We start from the raw sequence: 24,719 nt of genomic DNA on the forward strand, positions 1-24,719 counted from the left end.
AAAGACTGATCTGTGAGACTGATGCGATTAAGACCATTAGTTAGCCACAAAAGGACTAAATATAAGAGCAAGTCAGGTCCATCTCAGACGTCAGCGTTTGTGACTGGCTTTCAATATCGTCCTGTGTAACGTGGTTATGACGTTGATGTCAGTGTACACAGACAACAAGAAATGACAGACAGTAGCTTTTTTTCCTTACATATATTTACAACAATTCTTCGGTACAAAATCTGGACCGCCTGACCGCACGATGGCTGTTCTTTTTCCATGATGGAGGTGGGGGCGAGGTTTCAACAGTATGCACGTGCGTACGATGAACAGCTACCAACTAGACCACATCTCTCCAGTTGTGCACGTAAGGGAAGTATTCCTGCTACGATTATGCACCTGACTCATTCACAATAAACAGTCTGCTCTATGCAGCCTACCTTTCCCCACGAACAATCCCATTAAGGCTCGACGACAGCGTGGTTGACACGTCACTTACTACGTCATCCTTGCCATTACATATTTATTTAACAGCGGTTCAACAAGGTTACCACAGGGTTTCCGATGCGCACATTTTATCCTTGTGCACCTCAAACGCATGCTCTTCCTTGCTGTAGAGTGCGCGCTCATGCTCCATAGCGGTTTGCTTCGCTGTTCAAATGCAAGTGTGGAATGCCCCACATGCCACATAAAGAGAAAAAAGAAAAGGCGGTAAATAGCTATATCAACCGGCTAGCCTTCAAATGGCCATGTGAGAGGTTCGGTTCATCTCTTTGCAGCGGTGGTGCTAGTGGTGACGATGGAACTGCTTCCCGTAGTCTGGCACGCTCAGACGGACAACGTCACGACAATCGCGGGGGGATATCGTGCGTTCTGTACACACTTCACTGGAAACTGTGCCCACACTTGTCTTAGAGCGTCTGGGGAAGACCCAGGCACACAAGAAGAAAGCATACAGGAAGAAAGCACACAGACAGCATGGCCGGCGCCCGGATTTGAACCCGCGTGAGTTCTTTTCGGAAATCTAATGACCGAGTCCAACCTGACACTTAATGTGTAAGCGCATTGGGCTGTCAGAACTTCTTTGTTTTTTGTTGAGTGACTTGATACATGTAAGGTCAGTGAAATAGACGCTGGCCACAACGTCGAGCGAACTCAATTGAACCACGCTGAAACATTAAAAGACATCCGTGTCTGACGAGTCTGACGAGTGAAGGGCATGACGTAGAAGAGACGTGAGTGCTCGACCTGTCCACCGAGAGAGTCGTTTTGGCCAGTCGTCGGGGCATCGGTTAACGTAGTTGAGCCTCAAAAATGAAAAGCGGCCTGTCGTCCCGCTGCTGTATGGCTTTCTTTTTTTTTTTTCCTTTGACGATGTCTCGTTTTTAAACATTCAATTTTCTTGCGTGTTTCAATTGTCGTGTTTATCTGCCTATGTGCCAGCACTAGTCGCTTAAAGGAACAGTTTGGAGACGTCCACTGAATTTGTTATTACAGTTCTACTCGACCGTACGTGAAGTGTATAGAAGAGAAATACAAATTTGATCAACCAGAGCGTCGTATTTGTTTAGATAAAAGAGAAAAATGCGCAGGTTTCGATTTTGACTTAATCATGAGCCGTGCGCCTTGGTGGGGAGCCCTTGATGAAGATTACTGAGAGCAGCTTCCAGATACGGCAAACCTTATCAGCAAGTCTTGTCCCGAATCGGTGGCTTGATTGAGTGGCAAACCTCAAGTTACTTCATGTGACATCACGGAAGTGCAAGTTCTAGCTAAAAACTCAATTATATGGATTCGAAATGAATAAGGGTAAGATTAAGGTAGAACTTGCATGCTGCCCAGGATGCAGCGACCGCACACGATACGAAGAAGAGTGACCTCATTTATGTGCCGATGAGTGTGGATATATTGGATAATCAGAGAAGACACAAAAGGCCATATTTCTGCAGTTCGGCTGTTACCCTGATTACGCCTGATTTACATTGTGCAAAGCAAGCACTTAAAACCGCTGGCAACTCTATGGCGGTGACCATCCAATGCATATCTTCACTGTTTTAAAGCAGAAAGCGAACGCATTTTTAGGCCGCTTCTCGTTTATGTTAATGGAGACAGGGAGGGGTTGCTTTCTCCTCCAATCGGGTGTGTTATCGATATCATTACGCGCAACGTCTGGCCGTAATTGTGTTATGTGTGCAAATTCAGATTATACTGCGCAATACACTGACACACGTGTTACTTTACGTTACCTTTTTGGACAACGTAGGGCTTCGGTCATAAACGTGAGGCGACTGTGAGGTAATGCACCAGATTACCACCAGCAATGGGGTAGAGTATCAGCCCAGACGATGAAACTGAATCATAATAACAAAATAAAGTTATGGTTGTTTTACGCGTATTCCAAATATTGCATCGAACGGAATAAAGAAAATAAACTAGCTGCGTGATCGTTACTAACGAACAACTATATTCTACGTACGACGATTTTGTCGGAACCGCCATCACAAGCTCCCAAAAATTAAGGCAAGACGCTTCAACAAATACAACAATGTTTTGATCGGTCTCGTACAGGAAGTTCCTGTCTCACATGTTCCTGTTTTTGATGCCGGAATTTTCAACGTTTCGTCAAGACGATACACTCTGAATAAAGTGGATCCGCAGTGAGCACTTCCAAAAGCGACTGTGGGGAAACCACAAATGCCTATATAGTGCAACGAAAATTACTGCTTTTCATTCAAGCACGTCGAGTTTGGACCGCACAAAGCGGCCATTAACGACGGTGCTGGGACGTTGTATGGAGGAATTACAACCCCACAACGTCCAAAGGCGGGCGACGACAAACGGCGGTCCACGTCAGGAACAACCGCGTATTGATTGGTCCGAGTTTCAAGAGAACGTAGGCAGTCTTGGGTGGTAAGTAAGCTACAAGCAACTTGTAACTGTAACTAGTTATTTTCTTCAGTAACTATAGTTCTAGTAATGAGTTACTCTTCTCCGAATGCAACTTGCAACTGCAACTAGTTAAGTTTTCAGTAACTATAGTTACAGTAACAAGTTGCTTTTCTTCGAATGTAACTCGTAACTGTAACTACTTAACAATTTTAGTTAAAGTAACTGTAAAATGTAACTATGGCTAAGTTACTCATGTTGTGCGATATTTACCACGCAGGCAGTTTCATGACGTCTTCTGTCGTTCTTCGGCATCCAACACACTGTGAACCGACACCCTCACCCCAACAGACACAATGGGCGCCTTAGAGGAGCATTAAAGTTGTGTCCCAACATGGCCAAAAACTGCTGTCGTCCTGTAAAGTAATATATGAAAAGAATTCCTATAAGACATTTCTGTCCAATGTTGTTTAACAGCGCGCAATTAAATTGCAAAGTCGCTGCCGCGGTGACATGTCGAGGCGCTCCAACTGCAGACCACACCCACTGTGGTGTGATGTTTGTGGTAGAGAGCCATCCTCATTCGTTGGTAGAAAAAAAAACAAAAACGTCTGCTACGAATATTGCGAACTGGTTCTTGTTGACTGCTATTCATTACATGATTTATATCATGTTTTCTGAAAAACCAAGCATATACCAACCTCACCGTATATCAGTCCGACAAAATAAGACTGCGATCACAGGAGTCATATCCATGGCTTCTGTGTAATCTTTCCTTGTACGTATACAACTGGGGAGCGACGTACGTGTCAGTGCGCCATTCAAAGCGAGATTACTCCCGAGGCGTTTGCTGTAGGGAGTCTCTCAGACGTAGTTCCCAATCACGGCAAAGTCTGTTTCATCTGTCGTGCACCCACATGAAGAGAAGCCAAGTGTATAGCTCACCAGCGCGGAGTTCAGGGTTGTGTAAATAAGAAAGGCAACACCTGGTGCTGGTGAAAGGGCTCGCCGTTGTCACAGAGGTGGGCAACGTCACCACTGACGGGGAATGTGCGTCCTGGGCCGACTTGTAAGGGAACCGTGCCGACATATGTCTGAAAGCGTCTGAGAAAAACCCAGGAAAAACCCCAGACAGCACAGCCTCCACCGGGATTCGAACACGGGTACCTCCCAGTCAACGCAGTCAAGGCAACGCCTGACTGTCGCTTGCACAAGGTTCCGCCGAATGAGCCAGGAAGAAGTTCGTTCGCTATATTTCAAGGCCAGGATACAAAGCCTGATAGAGACCTGCGAATATGCAGTCCATACTTCAGCTTATCAATCATCGCCGAGCGTTTTTGTCGTACGTCAACGATGGAACTGCAGCAGATATTCCTCCGCTCGGTCGGCATGGCGATGCAACTACTGCACGTCCACACGTCCCCACCAATTGCCAGGTCTCGATAGCGTCGCTGAAGACATTCCTGCTGCGACAGCACTGTACACAGTGCCAGTACCACACCAGGAAAAGGCACAGGACGCACTCGCAGTTCACAAAACTCACAGTAGCAGAAAGCAAACAATGACGGCGCTATTGTGGCGCCACCTGTTAGCCACTGAACAAACTGTACAGTGAAAACTGACAGCCAAGCTGCACACTGCCGGGAAGCACTGAGGTATCTCTGTACAACACAGTTAGATTCGTGGTGCATCACTCGTTCTTCCCGTGGTGTCAGCGGTCCCAAGAAATCGAGGTCGTGTCGCTGACAGCCTTCAAATCCTCCGTTTCGGACATCGTGCAGCCGGAGAACGCCTATAGTCGCCGAAGTGGTAGCAGACGCTCCGGCCTGCGTGGTGTTGCTCACCTCGATCATATGTTTTCAGGCCCAATGACGTGCGTCCCTACCACTCACGTCACATAGTGACGCGCGTCGGGGCGCTCATCCCCTGTCTGCCGTGAATGCGAAGGAGAGTGACTCGCGCACGGGAGATTCGGGGGGTGGGGTGGGGCGGGGGGGGGGGGGGGCTATTGCGGGCATCTCAATTTCGCTATGGTCGTACTAATTGTGGGAAAAATGTTTTCGGGCGCATAACATTCCATACACACGAAAAACAGAAAGAAAGTTGTGCTCCTCTAGACTGCTCCTTTAAGTGGCTGCTCCGGAGCGCGAGTGTTTGGCGCTCCTACCGTTAAGCGGTTGCGCTCGTACACTGAGTTTCGTACGCGAGCGTATTCTTCGCTCCCCAGCTTTTGGAGGGTGCACGAAAAATGGGTGTCATATGCTCCGTCTCGTGACCTCTTCTCTCCTCTCCATGAAAGCGAAGAAAGAGAACACAGAAAAGAAAGGGAAGGGGAAAAAGGGAAGCAAGAAAGGGAATAGCAGCAGCATAGCGAGCGCTTTCTAGCGCCGAAGTGCCGTTTAATAGCTGCTCCAGGAGCACGAAACACGGAGCGCCCGAGAAAGAGTGAAAGAGTAGCTCCTTAGCGCGCCCAATGCGAACACTGTTTCGTTTATCATTTCATTTTCCGTTTTGACAATATTTACTGTTTCGAACGGTATCAAGCCCTTTGGTTTGTCGACATTAGCCCTTCTCCCCAGTCTTCTCCTGTACAAGATGCGCGTGCAGACCGTCTGTGACTTACTCCGTGCAGTCGTCCACTCGACACTGTGATCACGTCTTGCGCGTATGTTTCACTCGATTTCACGAGTCGAGGGAAGCTCACCCGATAGCGTCGCTTCGAAAACAACGTCGCCACTGGCGCAAAAGCCGAGAAGAGTTGTTATTGGCTGCGCCAGCTGCCTTGTTACTAATCACAGGGTGACATACACCCCCCGCTTTTGTGACTACCCTCAAACGTGTGCTTTTAGGAAAACCGCCATCTTGTCCGATGTCACACGTCATAGAAAACCTCATTTTGAGGTCATGTTTCTTCGCTTACATGTCGTTTTACGCTTGCCGATATATTCCCGTCGGCATAAAGTCAACAGATGAGCGTGTTTTGGTAGCGTCAACTATAGGGCCCTTCTTCCGCAACATGGTAGCACATTTCTCCTTAGTTTCAGCACATCGCATCGGCTCAGTGCGTCTCAGAGCCGTGTCGTCATCACATCTTTGGAAGTGGTCAAGAGTACGAGGCCGCATAAACAAAATGCGCGTTTTACTACGAGATTATCGAATAAAAATAACTACACTGGTCGAAAGGCGTCTGAACGGCGCACAGAAACAGCAAACGCCTTGTTTACAAACGCTTTGGCCGCCGATCACGGGCGCGGCCATTTTTAGGGTCACGGGCGCGCTGACGTTTCCTGTGACATGTGACAAGGACCTGTTGAGAATGCACGACGTTCGCCGAGTACGGTTTCGTCTGTGGAGCAACACATTGGGGGGACACCCCTGTGTTAGAGATTGGCCATTGGAACGTCGGTAGTTTCGGTGGCTTCGACGCTTACGACTTAGATTTTTTTTAAAATTCCGTGTAGGCGCCGCCAAACAACAGTGGCTATGCGCGGCGTACAGAAGTGTACAGATGGAGAGAGTACAGCAGGAAGGAGTGGGGTACAGAGGGTTAGTATGCGCCCTGGGTCAACTTCCGGGGGAACTGTGCCGACGTTCGTCTGGGAACTCTTCGGTAAACCAAAGAAAAACTTCAGACAGCACAGCCGGTGACAGGACTCGAACCTGTGCCACCTCCCAGTCTCGGCGTGAAAAGCGATCATCACGACTTAGATAGTGCTACTGTGAACAGCCGATGTGTACACGGAGTGACTGATCCAGCTGATGAACAGAACAATAGAAAGATGAAGGACAACCCAAGAAATCCTTGCACCTCCAAATGATGTAGAAACTGTTCGCGTGGGAGTCGGCATTCCTTCTTCCGATTTCCCGTCGATGAACGGTTACGACAAGTTTGGTACTTTCTACTCATGGAAGCAAATGCAGGTCTATCCTGTGAAGTGTATGACAATTAAGTTACTCCCTAGCGTTTGAGGCTTTTCATAGTGAGGCACCGTAATTTGTAGAGTTTGGATGCAGTTAACCGGATTATGTGTGCTGATTGTACTGGTTGACTCTCACATCGCAGTCATTCATCTGATGTGATCTGCTTTGACGTTCAAATAGGAAATTAGTGTGGATTGCCTGTGCAAAACGCCCTGAGCTGAATGAGGGGGGGGGGAGGGAATATGTTTAAAGCAAAGAAAAAAGGGAAAGGAAAAGAGCTGAATGGCTCGGCAGACTCAGCTCTCAATAGAAGACTGTTGCGCGGCGATCACCCCAGACTGGATTGCCTTTCGTGCCAGAGTTGGCTTGAAAAGAACAGCTTCCCGTGTTGGTTGAATAGAAACAGATCAGTGTTCCCGTAGCCATCGCCGAAACCATCACCTGTGCTTATTGGGTATGTGGACTGCGATTTGCTTAAACTGCTCTTCAGGGTTGAAACGCGTAATACTACAGTGAAGCCTCTTGCAAGACATGTGTATGTAGTGTTACTCTGCGATGTAACATGATATATGATATATATATAGATGATAGATATGATGATAAAGAGAGGCAAAACGAATGATTTCGACCGAACAGTTTTTGTGCAACAAAATCTAGAAAATCCGGCCTTGAATTCGAGCGTTTCACTTTTGCCGTTTTTGCACGCGCATATCTCCGGAATTTTAAGACATTATTGCGATAGTTTTTGTGCTTTATTACGCATTCTGGCCAGCAGGTCAAGCGGAAATTTTGGCGCACAGGTCCAACGCTCTGGGATATAAACAAATGGCGAACATGCCCCCTCGCGCAGTTTTGCACAAACTTCGGCGCGTGATTTCCCTGTATGTAGATGTTCCTATATTTAGCACCAGTTTACTCAGATGTTAATGCTCTTTCACTTTGTGTATTATCATGCGTTTACCTCTTACAGGTATCTGCTGAAACAGGCAAACGTTTAAGCATGTTTCGAAAAAAAAGAAAAACTGATTTTGCGCGTCCGTTTCTCGAAAAGGCCCCTTTTTATTTCAATTATATTTTGCCCGGACGCGGCTCGATGTTAGACCATTCCTCTGCTGTAACACAATTCTGCTTCAGGTACAGCTTCATATGTACTGCTCGAAACAATGTTAACTGGAACGGCGCTTCGACAGGCGGAGCTAGAGCATTAGAAAAACAAGTTTCAAATTTGTTTTTGCTTTAGGCGAAGCGGGAAGAGAGCCACCCTAGCTGCTCTTAGGAGATATAAAGGGAAAGAGTGTTTTGACTGTCCCACTTCTGCTGCGGGGGTGTCCGCCTTGCCATGAGCATGTGTTTCCAGTTGTACACGGATACATGTAAGCGCTATTGAACGAATCTCTTGTAGTTGGAGCACTGCACGGACTCGAATTTATCGGCCCGTGCCCGACGCCACGGAGGCTTAGCTGACCCGAGCTCGACCCGGCTGCAGAGATCCCGGCCGAGACACAGATCCCAACTGCATAGGCGAACGTGTGTAATACGATCCGTCCAACAGGTTCTATCTACACTGTACACTGCACACAGCGAAAACTACACACACTTGGAACGCGCAAGCACAGCCTCTGATGCGGGTTCTGCTTGCAGGGACACACTGGGCGTCGAGTCAAGAGCGCCTGTCTACGGTACAAGGGCGAGATCCTCAACATGGCCAAGTCTAGAATAAATCGACGTCTCTGTTCTAGCGCTTTAGCAGAAAGACGGAGGGAGGACAAAGGCACATGGTTGCTTTGTTTCAAAACGAATGTTGAGGATTAAACAATGCAAAAGAATGGCTTACAAAAGCTCGGCCTGACTGAATGAGGCCTGATGAGAGGGTATGAGTGTAGGGTAATGAGGAATGACTATGAGAGGGCAACACGGTGATGGAAAGGATGCAAATACAGGTAAAAATGAAAAGAACATAAATACAAACCAAGGCATATCAGAAGCGCAACATAACGCGAGTACAAAGGCTTACAAGGAAACGAGAACGCATGTAGGTGACGTCCCAGAAATTTGGGATAAAAAGGGGGTTATGGTGAGGACACAGGTGCGGAGTACAAAGGTGACCAGTGACCTAAGTGGGTCACAGTTGACGACCAGCAAAGTCCTCCTTTTCTTTTTGAAACGCAGCCTACGCAAAAACTGAAACGGGGGAATTGGTACCGGGGGAAACGGTGTGGGGGAAATTAAACGGGGGAGTTGGGACTGGGGAACTGTGCTACAGCCAGGCAGTAGCCGGAGAACTCTGGCTGATTTCATGGACAACGTAGAAATATGCGCTTGTTGGTACATAATGCCACTGCAACGTGCCGAAAAACAAAGACACCAACAAGTTCCTCGAGTCGAAGGAAAATGTCCTGGAAACGTTCGTTCGTTTGCTGCCATCAGGATTCCCGACGTTGTGCAACGTATCCTTTGTATAGGGCCGAAGTTCGCTGTTCAGCCAAAACAGAATCCACCTGAAGCGCTGGCAATGGTACGCCGGATGGCTAACAGAGCATCGGATTCTGAACAGCACAGGCTTATCTCTGAAGGGGTGGATGTGATTGCCAGGAGAGTAGATGCGAAAGAGAAGGTCCAGCTGAAAAAGGTGACAGATTTCCTGGACGAGAAAGAGAGTGACGCTATTGCAGTGGTGTCGGACAAGGAAGGAGGGTTTGCCGTACTGCCCCGCAGCCTGTTCGAAGAGAAGGCGAATGCAGCGGTGGACGGAGTGTTCCATCCCCATGCTGAGGTGGTGTTGTCAAAAGTGAGGGAGAAGACAGTGAGGGTATGCAAAGAGGTACAGCTGAAGAGCTTGCCGCGGGTACTGTGAAAGCCCGGAAGGATTGTCTTGACCTCATGTTCACTATAAAGACCCACAAGCCTGAGGTTCCATTGCGTGTTATAGTGTCCGAGCGGGGGTCTTGGCAGAAGTTGTTGGGCCTGTTCCTTCAGCGACACTTGAAACTGCTCAGCGTGGAGGGCCCCTTTTTGGTGAGAAGCTCTGCGGAAGTGGTGGACTACCTGGGTGAGTTCCATGATCGGCGAGTAAATGGGTTTTCATTGGACATCAGAGACTTTTATTATTCGTTGTCTCATGATGAAGTGGTGGGGGCAATTTCGGCCTGTATTGATCAGTATGGAGCGGTGAGGTTTCAAAATGAAGTGGGGGTTCCTGTGTCAAGTTTTTGGAGCTACTAATTGTGTACCTTGAGTCGACCTATGTGAAGTGGGAAGGGGTCCCTTACCTGCAGAAGCAAGGTGTGTGTATTGGGTCATGCATTGCGCCCCTCCTGAGTGATATTGTTCTGGGTGCGGTTGATTGTACGATGGCTATGTGCTTGGCCGGTTCTAGCGTACTGTGAATGTTTCGGTATGTGGACGACTTCTTTGTGGTACTTCCTGGTTTATGTGAGAACGTAGAGAGAGAAGTTGTAGACATGGTTATCTGGGTAAAGGACTGTTTTGGTATTTTGGAAATCACTCATGAAGTTCCGGACAATCAGAAGATCAGGTTTTTGGATCTAAGCATAGAGTTTCATCGGGACGGCACATGTTGGGGGTATAGTCCTCGGAGTAAAAAGGCGCTGTTGGCGTATGATTCAGCGCATTCAAAGATTGTAAAACGGGGGATCGCCAAGTTGTGCTTGCTTGGCTCGTTGAATAAGTCATGCGTGCATTGCGTTGATAGTACGTAGTTTCAACAATCGGGTGTTTAGGTTAAGGGATGCAGGGTTGCCCTGGGGTGTTCTTTCATTTGTTGCAGATACGATTTTTAGTGGCTTGTACGGGAAGAGAGTCGCGGCTGAACGGGCGGGAACACGTCCTGTGGTTATTCCGCATATTCATACTGTGTCACACAGGCTTAAAAAGGTGTTTTCGAGGACGGGTGTCAGTCTACTATTTTCGGCCCCGAAAAGTTACGGAAAGTGGCGGGGCTTCGACCTCGTGCTGAGAGTAGCACCTCGGAGTGTGAGGTCAGAGATAGGCGGCAGTTCATATCGTGTGTATCTGGTGTCGTTTATAAGATTCCCTTATCGTGCGGTAGGTGCTATGTAGGGCAAACCAGTCGGTGTGTCAATGATAGGTTGAGGGAACACACTAATAATGTTAAGAATAAGAGGGAGGGATGGCTGGCCCAACATTGTAACACGTGTGGTTGTCAAGGGGGTTTTTCGGAGACGGAATGTTAGGGGAGACACAATGACACATTAAGCAGGGAGATAATGGAGGCTGCTGAGATAAGCAGAATGGCGGAACGGTGTGTTGCCGTCTATCGGTTTGTCCATCAAGGAACTTGTCTTTTGGGGGGTGGTTTCGCCTGATTTATAGTGGGCGTTGCGAAGAGCAGTGCTTCGGATCCTTGTTTGTGTTTCTGTGGAGTAAAGACGTGTTGGAAGTGCGCCTTGTGTTCTGTCTAACTTCAACTGTGTCTTTGTTTTTCGGCGCGTTGCAGTGGCACCTGATTTCATGGTTTACAATGGCACAGAGGCGTCTGTGTAGCGTTTTTCAGTTCACGTAAACGCACAATTGCGCTGATGTCGTGTTACCTCCTAACAACGGTGCAAAAACAAGGGAGTAAAAGCAGCTGCCGACCTTGAATTTACGAAACAAAAAAGAAGAACGTTGCTAGTCCAGTCCATGCACTAAACAAACGTGGCTGTACTTGATGTAGCCATGCCTTTCCACGGCAACTTTTGAGTCTTGCCACAGAGGCTCTCTCGAGAAAACGCGCCAAAATAACCGATACCGATATGGAGTTCCAACTATTGTTCAAAGCGAATTTCGTGTAAATTGTCGGAACAAATAAAGCACTATCCATTTCGATTTACAGATGTAGGTTGTGGTTCTGTAACACCATAATAACTTAAAAGTAATTGGATATGTCGAGTATCTGGAACGCGTTGCTTTTGGTAGTTCGGTAACGAGTAACGTATTTCGTTCCTTTTCTGTCTTTTTTTTTCGTGGTAACGAGTAACGGTATTTAGTTCATTTTTTTCGATAACGTGGACAAGTCTGTGACAGAGACAACACGGTCTTGAGTCGGAGAACACCAACAAGGCTGTACGGACGGGAGAACACAATGCGGACTCGCATATTAGTGACCCGCAGTGTGTGTTCTCCATCCGTCAGAGCTTGTCGCTGTCCTTAGGATTAAGGTGATGTTGCCTCTCTCATTTGGCACAAAACGCGTTACAGTGTAGACCTCTGTGGAGAGGGCACGCGGTGCCGCCTGTTCTAGGCCAAAATTTTGCAAAAAAGTGTCCCTTATAAGTGTCACATATGTCTAAGAGTGTAAGAACACAATTTCCTTCCACATAACATACCCTTGTGACGAAGGCAACTAATTTAAATGTAGGTTAAATACTTATGTAAACAGATACGTTAATCTGAAACAACAAGGAGGAGGATAAAAATTGTGACAGGAATATAGCTGTCCTGTGACTCTCCTCCGCGGCTCTGCAAGACGGTCTTGTCTGCCCGTGCGATGGGCCCGCAGTTTTGATGTTGACGCCGAGAGGTGCTGTACTTGTTTTAGGTTCGGGCCCCTGTTCGGGCGCAGTCAATAATTCGAACCCCGTTCTTCTGCCGACACCTTTCTGTAATTTTGACGTGGTTGTCCGCGGTTCTTCCTTGGTCGTCCTCTTCCCATCTCCTATTAAAAAAGGAGATGCAGCGCATTACAGAAATTACAGAAAGGTGTCGGCAGAAGATCAATTATTGACGCGCCCGAAGGGGGGCGACCTAAAGAAGGTAGCAGCAGCTCTCGGCGTCAACATCAAAACTGCGAGGTTCATCGCACGGACAGACAGGACCGTCTTTCAGAGCCGCGGAGGATCAAAAAGATTTTCTGACGTTGTACATCGTTATTCGAAAAGGGGTTCTAATAGATTGAAAAACGTAAATTTCCCATTTATACTGTTTCCACGTCACATTTATTCCTCATAAAAGGAGAAAATAGGTTCTTTCCCTTTATTTGAGAGGAAGGTGTATAGTAGGCGAACGAACCTCGCGGCGGTAAGTGGTAACGTGTTCATCTTACTCCTTCTCTCCTCAACCTCTCCGCCGCTGTGCACTTTCATCCACGCATATAGCACAGGTAGTTCGCAATATTTTTAAACGTTTACACAATTAAATCTCAAACGTACATTTCCGTGATGATATAAAATATAGGCGAGTTCTGTCTCTCGTTAGTCGTAACGCGAGCAAAGTATTTGTGAACATGTTTGATTCTGCAGCGCTCTGGTACCCTTACGCGACCTTTCACGTCGCTTTGGAGTTTGGCGAACGCAGGTTTGTATTCCTTGTGTGTCCGTGTCTCTCGGTCTTCTTCATGGGTGAGAGATTGTCTTTAAATAGTAAGGCTTAACAAAACCGATTCCTAGTCATAACCTTTGTTCGAGGGAGTCAATTCAACGAATTCTTTATAATTTTCAGGTCGCATGCCAGCTAGACTGGTAATGAGACCTGTTACTGTAACTGAAACACAGGTGAGATCGTGTGGTTTTACAAGTCCTTACACTGTTTTTGTGGTGAGCCGTTTACGACGTACGTCTACTGGTTTTGCACTTTTGTCGCGCAAATTGGCCGCTGGACGTTCGAACGCTGCAAAAGACATACTTTCAGCGAGATGGTGCACTGAGGCATCATGGTATTAATGTGTCACAACTTGCAGCTTTGTTTCTGTAGGTACTGTGACTTTCCGGATTTGCATTTGTCTTTGCTGTGTGTGGTGGTCCATACTGGACACTTCGATACTAATGGTCAAGCCGGTTCGGATTCGAACTTGGACGTATGAACTGCTCCACTCATTGTACCTGTTTCGTGTCTCTATGGCTAATAAATGTGTCTTACAGTCAGGGCCTGTGCTAGGGGTGTGCGGGGCCTGAGGCAAAGGCACATCGCGGGGCCTCTTTCACACGATTAAGTGCATACTTGATATTTAAAAAAAGTAATCCCTGGTTGAGGGCTTCGTGCGCGGCGCCTATAAGGCAGTCGCCTTACTCGCCCCCCCCCCCCCCCTATCACCGGCCCTGGTTACAGTTCACATTCGTTCTGCTGTTGTGCCAAACTGACGTGTTGCACTTCTTTCGTTCGGTATTCATTCGTATTTCACTCCTCATTTCGTATATAATGTGCAGTACATAATTCTATCGAAGGAGTATATCTATTACAGCCCAGAAGGAGTATATGCTTGCCCCTTCAATAGGTGCTAAAAAAAAAAAAAAAAAAAACCTCCTCTGGAGGTGCTCGCTGTGGGACAAGTCGTTTACTCCTCTTCTGGAGTTATGTATACTTTTTTGGATTACGGTGTACGCGAAGAACTGATTTCTGTTGTTCACGAGTATCCCGCATTTGCCCTAAACCAACTGGAATGTGCCTTGCAAGAAAGGCGACAGGCCTTGGAGATCCGAACTTCCTCCATTGACAGACAGTTGGATGGGCACGGTTGCTCGATAAAGCATCTCGCTCTCCAACTACAGGATAGAAACAGCATCGATGTGAAAGAAACGAGAAAAAACTTGGAAACGAGAAAAAACTTGGCCCAATGGTTGCAGGCGGACGGACCTCAAGAACTACGCTACTATATAGACGAATTGAACTTTAACGTCTGGTGTTCACGAAGCTTCGGCAGGTCCAAGCGAGGGGCGCCTGCTCTGGAGAAGAGAACAAGCTCTAAGGGGGAGGATATGTCCTCGCTTGTATGGCAGCCAACAGCCTATTGCTATGGAGACTTGTAGAGCGTGTCAGATTTCTCACCTATAATGAATTTGTCGAAGATCGCTCCGTAGTTGCGATAGCAGAGCCAAGAAAATTGTACTCCCTTCGTACTTCTCTACCGGTTCGCTGGATTTCTACCCATCTATATGTACTCCATGGTGTTCTTTGTATTATTTATTTCCTTAATTTCATTGAGTAAATTGTTTCGAATACGTGCAGGACCCGACAGTGTTCTTCCCAATGTTAAGCTCAGTGTTTTGCACATTACATATGCCTGCTTGAAAGTAAATCAAACAGCTACCAGGCCAGAAATGTCGTCCGGATGGTTTGTGTTCACGCTCAGCAGGACAGAGGAGAAAAATGGCGACGGGATTATAGCTCTATAATCCCGTCGTTTTTCTCCTTCTTCGTGTTGTTTCAGATCAACGTATCTGTTTACATAATTATTTAACCTATATTTCTAACCAGTTGCCTTCGTCACAAGGAAATGTTGTGTGGAAGGAAGTTGCCTTGTTGGTAGACGCGCTCCTGTCAGGAAAATCGAAAATATTAAAAAAATTTCGTTAAAACGAAGTCATTTGGAGCTGCCGCATCATCAAATACACTTGCCAGCAATTCATTTCGTCGAGGGATTAAAATTAATGGTGCACGGATTAAATGATACGACACGCGGATTAAAATTTTTGTACGCAGAATATTTGATTTCGCGCCGGGATAAAAAAATTTGTGTTCTGATTTAATGGTATGGCACCTGGATTCTAAATTTGCAGGTGGATTATTTAGTCTGGCGCCCAGATAAAAAAAAAAGATAAAAAAAAGGCAAATGAATCCAATTGAGCGGGAAAACCTGTAGTTACATTTGGAGAAGAGCGGCTGTAACTCAGTTAATTTCACAAATAATTGTAAAAGCAACATATAGTTACGTTTCAAAGTAACTTAGCCACGTCTTAACGTATGCGCTACGGAGGGCATAAAAGAAAAGAGGACCAAGGCGCTCTCGAAATTACGCGTTTTTCTTGCTCTGATGCAGGCTAAAGTAATTTCCCCTCTCGGTTTCTTTCACTGGATTATATAATAATTTCGGAGAACAACATCAAAAGTTCTGGGAGACGGTTTGCATGACAACGAGAGGAAGCGCAATCCAATTTAAAAACAATCAGGTTTCGGTTTTCTTGTAATGCAGAAAATGAAGTTTGAGCACCGACGTGTATAATTAAGGCGTCGCCTGGAGCTGCGAATGATTTTGTGTCCGATCACTTCTACTGCATTTAAGACGATCAGCTGTTGAGCGAAAAAGAGAGAATGTTCTTGAAAGGGAATACCACAGTGCGCCCAAACTTTTTAAAAGTTCTTAAAAGATTTTAAAAGAAATCTTCACCCTTGCTGCAAACACGATCCTAGCCGACCATCATTTCGAATGATGCGGTCCTTTCGCCGGATTTAGTGAAAATGGGGTGTGTACGCCTTTTGTGGAGACGTTGTATCGTGCATTAAATATGCAAAGAACGCGGATCCCTTTCATTTGCAACAAATCAGGAGCCAGAACAATACCGTTCTGATTAATGGTTGGATCATGACTGTGTGGTATGTTGGGTTTGTGGGTTTTGGCATCTGCCGAAAAATGCCGAAAAACACCCCTGAATGATTTTCTTCAAATTCGGAATATTCCGAAGAATCGGAATACGCAGTACCATGTCAGCTGTGATCTTTTGAATGGAAAAGTGAAATTCCCGTTGGAATGCACACTTGTGGATCGTAGGTCGAGCCTAGCATTACAGAGCTTTAGTGCATCGTGCGTACGTAAGGGATAGTGTTAGAAGTCCCGCGCACGCACAAAATATAAAGGAAGCCTCGCGCGGAACCACCAGGCTATTCCTTACGTACGCTCAGACGATAGCGTACGACGCACTAATACCCCACTATTATCTTGAGAAAGTGCCCTTGTTTCGGTGTGTTTCAGCACTTCTAGAAGGATGACATGGTTGTGAGGTCTGTTATCGACAGGGAATGTTCGGAAATCCCAAACAGTTCCAAAAGCCGATCACTGACTTCCTAGCCATCTAGCTCGACTATGTACTCTTTGAGCTGTTTTGGCTATACATAATGATACACGGAACGCAGCCAGGGACACGGACGAGGTGCACAAACGAACTGCTGACTCTCAACTAACAGAAGTTTACTTGCAACACACATTATACAAGGAATGTGACAACACGTTATCACAACAGCAAAACAGAAAAACTAGCTGCTCAACACATAATGGTTGCGATCCCAGCACGTTCCAAGATAGTCCATTTCGGCTGATAAGAGTGACAATGACGGTGTGCTAACACAGTGATCTTCATCTGACATAGTGATTAAGAAGGTCTCCAGAATTTCCCGAGCAACGCGCGTTTTGAACCCACCCTCTATTGTGGTATTATTGAATATCGGGGAGCACCCACAGGTCTTGCAGTGAAGAGCCAGGTGTCCTGATGGAGTGGTGCTCCGGACCAACGCCCTATGTTCGTTCAGTCTAGTGTTAATGCAGCGCCCAGTCTGGCCTATATAAATCTTCTCGCATGTTAACGGAATGCGATATACCACATTCTGCCGGCATTCAACCGAGGCATTCTTGTGCGAAATCTGGCAGCCCCTTTTTGTAGGAGAACCATTCACCTTACCACAAAGAGTTATTCACTTAATTATCACTATGTACAGTTACCAACTACCCCGCATTTCTACGCTCGTTTGGCTATACACCCCTCCAATAACGACTTAGACTCACCCTTGTTTTCGTTTCTCAGGACCGTGAAAACACGGTCAAGCCAGCAAGACCTCCGTGGAGAATTGAATAGATGCCCGCATTCTGCATTTATTGTCGAGGCGGAGTATACGCTTTTGGAAGAATCAGATTTTTACTGAACCGAATAAATGCCAATAAACGCTACCCTCCCCCGTATTAGTTTGAAAGAAAATGACGAAAACTACAAACCCTAGTTATATGGCGATGTTAGAGCACTGTCCGGGCCCGGTCTTACCCGAAGACCCGAGCACGTCCCGTTCCGTGGGACGTGCCGTGCCGTGCCGGGTAAAGCCTTCTCTTTGCGCGCCTGGGTTGGGCGCGATGGTGCGATTAAGCGCGATGCGTGTGTGATAGTGCGCGATGGTCGTATCAGGATCTCCGGCGATTTCAAGATTACGACAAAATCCCCCGTTATCGTCGTTGACAAGTATCCTGTTCCGCGTGTCGAAGAATTGTTTGCTAAGCTGTCGGGTGGCAAAAATTCACGAAGCTTGACTTAAAAGACGCTTACCGGCAAATCGAGTTGGATCTGGAATCATGAAAATACGAGTATGTAACAATAAGCACGCATCGAGGCCTTTATCAGTATTCAAGGTTACCATTTGGGGTGACCTCTGCCCCTGCATTATTTCAAAGCAAGATGGAGAATCTGCTTAGAGATCTTGAAGACGTAGTTGTTTATTTCGACGATATCTTGGTTACTGGTTTGTGTGATGACGACCATTTGAAGAACATGGAGCTTGTGCTATAGAGGCTAGAAAATGCAGGGTTGCAGTTGTGTATCTCGGGCATGTTATTTGTGCAGATAGACTTCGTCCTGGAAAGGTGAAAGCAGTTCTTAGACTTCCCCGACCACGTGATGTGAAAGAGTTGCAGAGCTACTTGGGGGATTTTAAATACTTATCGCCGTTTTCTGCCCGATGTTTGAAGCCTGCTGCAGCCTTTCCATCGATTGCTGAAAGCAAGTAGGAAGTGGAGTTGGAGGAACGCGCAGGAGGAAACGTTTCAGAAGAGCACGGAAGTATTAACAGCCACCAGTGTCTTGGTGCATTATAACCCTGACAAGTTGGTTGTCCTGTCCTGTTATGCTTCGCTGCATGGGGTAAGGGCGATTATTGCTCATCGAGATAATGCAGGGCGGGAAAGACTCACTGTTTGGGTCTCTAAATTTAATGCCAACTGAAGTTAACTACAGTCAGTTGGATAGGGAAGTGCTCGCTTTGGTTTTTTTGGAGTCGGAATTACGGTATGGAGTGAGGTCAGCGATCAGCCCAAGTCCTTCTGTGGTTGAGGTTTTCCGTTGCTTGAGCCTGGGAAAATTGTATATCATGGAATTTTCAGTACAAGTGTCACGGCAGTAAAATTCCCTGGATTTCCAAGGAATTCTTTTTTCACCATGCAGGCGTCAAATCCCCTAAACCTATGGACATTTTCCTGGAGTTGGCAACACTGGACTTGAATGACCCCCAGGGCGCTGCGCCTGCTAACCCAAGATGGTGCGATGGTTGGACGCCAGCATTGCCACCTGTTAGTACTCATTGTAGTGTTCCAGTAGTTTCTGTTTCGACAGTAGAAAGAACGATCGTTATCGACACCAGAAACCAGACACCAGATCGTATACCAGATCAACCAACCGTCTCGAACACAAAAAGAGCGGACCTGTGGACCCTGCGGTGGAGCATACCCGCATCGGTCAGGGCCATGTCAATCTAAAGATCAGCCCTGCCACAAATGCTGCAAGGCAAACCACTTTGCATGAGTTTGCAGGTCACGGCCCCGTGATGACAAACAACAGGCAGATGAAGCTAATCTCCTTACGAGGGCAGACTCCTCTGAGTCAATCTTCCAAACGAGGGACCGCCGTGCCAGCTTGACACAAGCAGCTATCACGCATGGCCCATTTGGCACCGCTACTGCCATCGTCCACTCGGAAGCAACGATCAACACAATGGGGGAGCACACCTTCAATACCCTTTGAAATAAGCAAAATCTACACACATCACGACGCCAGATCTACCCATATGGGTCCTCTAAACCTCTACAGGTAATTGGTGAATTCTCCGTGGAACTCAGTCATGCTAACAAGTGCTGCAACACAGTTGCGGAAGTAATCAAGGACGACACAGTCCCACTGGCAGCACCGCTCAGTCGTGAATCGGCTACCGCCCTTTGACTCTTGCACATCGTGCACTCTCTCAATACACCTGAACCCCTGGATCAATACCCGGAACCGACCGCCGGAATTGGTAAATTGAAAGGGATGAGTGTACACCTGCACTCGACAACACCGTACCCCCGGTTGCCCAGAAGTCCCGCTGTGTACCCTTTCACCTCCCCTCCGGGCTATGGTGGAGACTGAACTCCGGTCTCTACAGGCTGCTGATATCATTGAGCCCGTGGAAGGCCCTACTCCATGGATATCTCCCATAGTCGTGGTCCCCAAAGCTTGTGACCCAGCCCAGATCCGCATGTGTGTTGACATGCGGTGGGCCAATGTCGCCATCCTCAGAGAACGCCACCCCACACCTACACTCGGTTACATGGCTGCACAACTCACACACTCCCGAGTATTCTCCAAGATTGACCTGAGGCATGGCTACCATCAGTTGGAACTCGATGAAGAATCTCGCACCATCACCACCTTTGCCACGCCATATGGCTTGTACAGATACAAACGGCTGTTCTTTGGAATCTGCTCAGCTGCTGAAGTGTTCCAACGAGCAATCTCCACTGTTATCGCCGACATCCCTGGATGACTGAACAGCAGTGATGATATACTGGTACACGAACCTGTATCAACACGAAAGTATCCTCCAGCAAAGTCGCAACTATTGAGAAAGCTCCTACCCCCCCCCCCCCCCTAAAGAAAAACGTCGAGGAACTCAGAAGCTTCCTTGGATTCGCAACCTACTGCTCTCCTTTTGTGCCTAACTTTGCAACCATCATCGCCCTACTTCGTAAGTTACTTAAAAAGGGCGCAGAGTGGCAATGGAGTCAATGCAGACCAACAGGACGCTTTCACACAGATCAAAGAAGCGGTAGTGAAGGAGACAACTCTCGCCTACTTCAATCCAGAGGCGCACACCACACGTATCGTTGACGCAAGCCCGGTTGGATTGCGTGCAGTACTGGCCCAGCACAGAGATGATGAAACTAGCCCAAGACCAGTACTGCACGCGAGTCGCTCACTCACAGCTGTGGAGCAAAGCTACTCACAAACAGAGCATGAGGCCCTTGCTGTCGTCTGGGCCTGTGAACACTTCCCCCTGTACATTTACGGAGCTCCATTTGTCGTGGTAACAGACCATAAACCACTCACGACTATACTCTCCACCAAAGCGGCCAACATGTCTCCACGAATTGAGAGGTGGCGACTGCGGTGCAGCTCTATGACTTTCAAGTCCTGTATCAATGACCGCAACCCTGTGGAAACACCCAAAGAGGATCTTCAGCGTGCTACTGAAGATTTTGTATGCCTCACCTTAGAGACAGCCAGACCTAGAGCACTCTCCCTGGATGACATTCGCAGCAGCTGTGACGACTTATACCGAGCTGTCGTAGAAACCATTAACACAAATACATGGATTCCCACCTCACAAAGAACCTTTCCTCTTCAGACGACTTGACTGAAATCAGTGCACTCACAAAAGTCAAGGACGAACTCTCGACCCACCACGGCATCGTCCTTCGTGGCAACAGAATCCTGCTGCCCAGATCACTTCGTCTGCGTGCCGTGCAGCTGGCCCATATTGGCCATCAAGGGGCCATAAAAACCAAGCAACTTCTGCGCACTAAAGTATGATTCCCGAAAATGGACACAGTTTGGCGCGAGACTATCCAGAACTGCATCCCGTGCCAAGCGTGTGACGAAAGAACCCTCCAGGAACCACTTCAGATGACACATCTTCCAGAGAGGCCATGGTCACAGGTAGCAGTCGACCTCCACGGACCCCTGCAGTCAGGAAATATGTGCTCGTCGTCATACATGAGCACTCGCGTTTCCCAGTCGTGGAGACAATACGATCCACATCTACCGAACGGGTACTACCAAAACTACGACAGATCTTCGCCCTTTTTGGCACACCAGATGTCGTCAAACCTGATAACGGGCCACCGTTTAACAGCAAGGACATGTCATCATTTGCCACTGAACTAAACTTCACTCACCGAAAAGTGACACCCTACTGGCCGCAAGCCAACGGAACTGTGGAAAGATTCATGAAGCCACTAGTAAAGCTCACTCAGACAGCACATATTGAAGGAGAGCATCTAGAGCCAGAGCTTCATGCATACCTTACCAACTACAGACAAACCCCTCACCTCACCACAGGCTGCACGCCTCACAGTCTGATATTATCTGATGTCTCACAGAGACCCCAGAGGTCTGCTACCAACACTTCCATCGCAAGGACGTGAAGTAACTACAGATGCTCAGAAAAAGAGCACACTGAAAGCATATGCAGACCAACGCAGACATGCCTGCCGCCGAGATTTTTCCATGGGGGAGGGAGTCCTCAAAAGAAGAGGATCCTAAACGCCTGACTGTGATTGCCACAAAAAGGAATATGACCGTAGCCTCCAACAATGAAGGCAAACGACTTTGCCGAAACAAAGCCTACTTCAAAAAACTACCGAGCCCCACATACGCAGAAGGGCGTGAATCGGTCATCAAGCCAACGACGTCACAGCCTGGTGCAGCACCGGAAAGTCGCTCACAGCGACTTGCAAAGAAACCAAAGAGGCTGATTGAAGAATGTTGACTGCGTCTTTCTGCTTCAAGTGGGGGAGGGATGTAGTGCACCAGTCGTTTCGGTTTCGACTGCAGAAAGAACGATCGTCATCGACACCGCCTTGAAATGTGCGTTGACTCGCAAGCGCGAGCATGCCTACTCTGTAATCACATTTCGAAAGAAACAAGAATTGTTAACTACTACACTCATTAACATGTCATTGTAGAACGCGCGTTGTGAAGTGTTGTCAAGTTCAAAGGCTCTGTGAACAGTGACATCAACGCGGTTAAGTTTCACGCGCTTGTTGTGACATACGTATGACAGTGTAATCGTGTGATCAAGAAGACCACGAGGCAGGGCTGTAAAGAGGGAAAATGTACGAAAGCAGAAGTAGAGTGTATGATACAGGTTCGCCGCTGTCCACCTTATGAACACTTCTCTGGTGGTGGGTGGAATACCAGTGCCTGTTACCATTGCTAGCGCAGATCTGACTCCTCCTTTTTGTCTGATTCGAAAACAAGCTACGAGTAGCGAACGGCTCGCTTTTATCTGGATCACGCAATTTAAATGTGGTCGAACATGCATTCGGGATTAATCGTGTTCAGTACACCCTGTTTAAGCATCAGCAGGGAAAGTCGTGGAGGAAATCCACGGTATAGCAAGGGCTGATTCTAAGAGTTTGTATGCGCGAGATTGCAGACTCTGCGGGTGCCCCCATTGAACGGAAGCCTTACGTCTTGCGCGAGCAATTTTGTCTGTAGAAACCGTCAGCGCACCGGGCGCCGGGATTGTTTACTGCCCAGCCAAATCGTAATCGAACGGATAAAGTTGAACCACGGTTTCGTGATATTTAATCGCCATCGAAGTGACATTCTTTGTCGATTTCTGACTTTGTACGGAACGTGGATCTATCATTTCACAGTGAAGTTCAGCTATAGCAGCCATGGCCATTTATGCATGGTTCGACAAAGACTACTTTTCGAACGGCATGAAACAACTGAAACTTTGTCGGGTTAAGCATAAGGCCATGAGGGGAGATTCTGTTAAAAAGTAAAATCAATTTGTTCCAGAAAATCTGTTTTGCGTGGTTTTCTACAATATTTTTCAAACGGTCCTCATAAAAAGGGGGAAATACATCGGAAGGTCCCTGTCCATTTACAGATCATAACGCCTGCAATGAGCATCAAAAGAAGAGTCTGCGTATGTTGTACGGGTTCACATGCACAGTAATAAAGGGGGAACAAAGGCATCGATACGTTATCTTTAGCAAAGTCTTGTCTAACGACTAATGAGGCCGACCAAGCTGAAGGAACGATTACGAAACGTTCACCCTCAGCACAAGGAGAATGAAAAGTGCTTTTTCCAGCGTCATAAAGCGTCCTGAAAGAGATGAAGATAGACTATACTGGAGCCTTCCAAGTTGCAGGCCACAATGTTATGAATGCTTCGTACGTCGCAGCACAAGAAATAGCAAAGCAAAAAAAAAAGTAAAGAAGAAGCCACACACCATTTGAGAAACCTTGATAAAACCCTATACACTCAACATGGTTGAAATCTTATTGATGGAAGGGGCTGGAGCGAAAAGTGGCAGCTGTTCCGCTGTCAAACAACACTGTTCGAAGACGAATAAGTGATATGGCCGACGACATCAAGAATCAGGTTGTTCAGGAGGTAAAATACGCATCACTTGGCCTCTCTAAAATTCAACACGACGAGTGAACTGATGTGGCGCCGTGCTCCCAGATGCTGATGTTCACCAGGCATGTTCTCTCGGTCTCATTTAAACAGGAGTATCTCTTTTATTTGACGCTTGAAAGCACTACCAAGGCCTCAGATATCTTGTCATCCTTAATCGAGTCACATGACCTTTCGTGGAACAATGTCCGTGCTTGCTGTACTGACGGAGCCCCGCCTACGCTTGGGATGAAATTGGTATTTCAGGCTCACGAAGACGCGACCTCCCGAGGTCAAGGGAAGGTAGGTCTAGCACTCGCGTCAACAACACTTCCAGCTCCATCGGCAGAGGCCCTTGAAACGGTCCATAGTGTGAACTTTGCCAAAGAAGGCGCCCTCATACCGTGACTGTTCAAAGAACGGTGCAGTGATATGGACGCAGGTTTCGCCTTTTTCGTACAAACGTTCGTTGGCTTTCATGGGGAAACGTAACAGCCAGGGTGCAGCATGGCTGTAACGTTTCTTACGTAGCTCTTGTTACGTAGCTCGTCCAGAAGTTCAAACATGTTTGGACTTCTATAAGAGCTCAAGGTATTCTTCCATGAACAGGTTAACATGACGTATTTCGCGGGTTGGGTGATGAAGAATGGATATTAGCCTATTTGATGGACATGTTTGAGCAGCTGAACAAGCTGCTTTCAGATGCGAGGAAGGAACACGAACGTCATCAAGTTCATCGACTCCCTGAAGGCCTTCGTGTGCAAAGTGGAAAAGGAAAATCTAAGGAGGTAACGTCGCAATGTTCGAGAGGCCAGCCTTGACGCTTAACGACAGCGACCAGTTCCAGTGTTCGCCAGGAAATAAATATTCTGCTCCACTTAACAAAGAGCTTAACAGCTTTGGAAGGTGAATTCCACAGGTCCCTGAAACTAGTGACAACGACGCGGTACCTTTCATTGTAAATTTTAGCGACGTGTAACCTCTATATAGTC

General features: G+C 47.3%; 2 protein-coding genes across 2 annotated transcripts in view; one reads left to right on the plus strand and one right to left on the minus strand.

Moving 5' to 3' along the window:
• Nucleotides 1-24,719, minus strand: part of LOC135373116 (membrane frizzled-related protein-like) — a 608,751-nt gene that overhangs the window by 464,021 nt on the left and 120,011 nt on the right. The window lies entirely within an intron of this gene.
• LOC135373140 (uncharacterized protein K02A2.6-like) lies at nt 21,242-21,739 on the plus strand. Its single transcript, XM_064606400.1, has one exon. The coding sequence runs from the start codon at nt 21,242-21,244 to the stop codon at nt 21,737-21,739; it is 498 nt and encodes a 165-aa protein (XP_064462470.1).

This window comes from Ornithodoros turicata, unplaced genomic scaffold, assembly GCF_037126465.1.
Source record: "Ornithodoros turicata isolate Travis unplaced genomic scaffold, ASM3712646v1 Chromosome21, whole genome shotgun sequence".
NCBI classification, from domain to species: Eukaryota; Metazoa; Arthropoda; class Arachnida; order Ixodida; family Argasidae; genus Ornithodoros; species Ornithodoros turicata.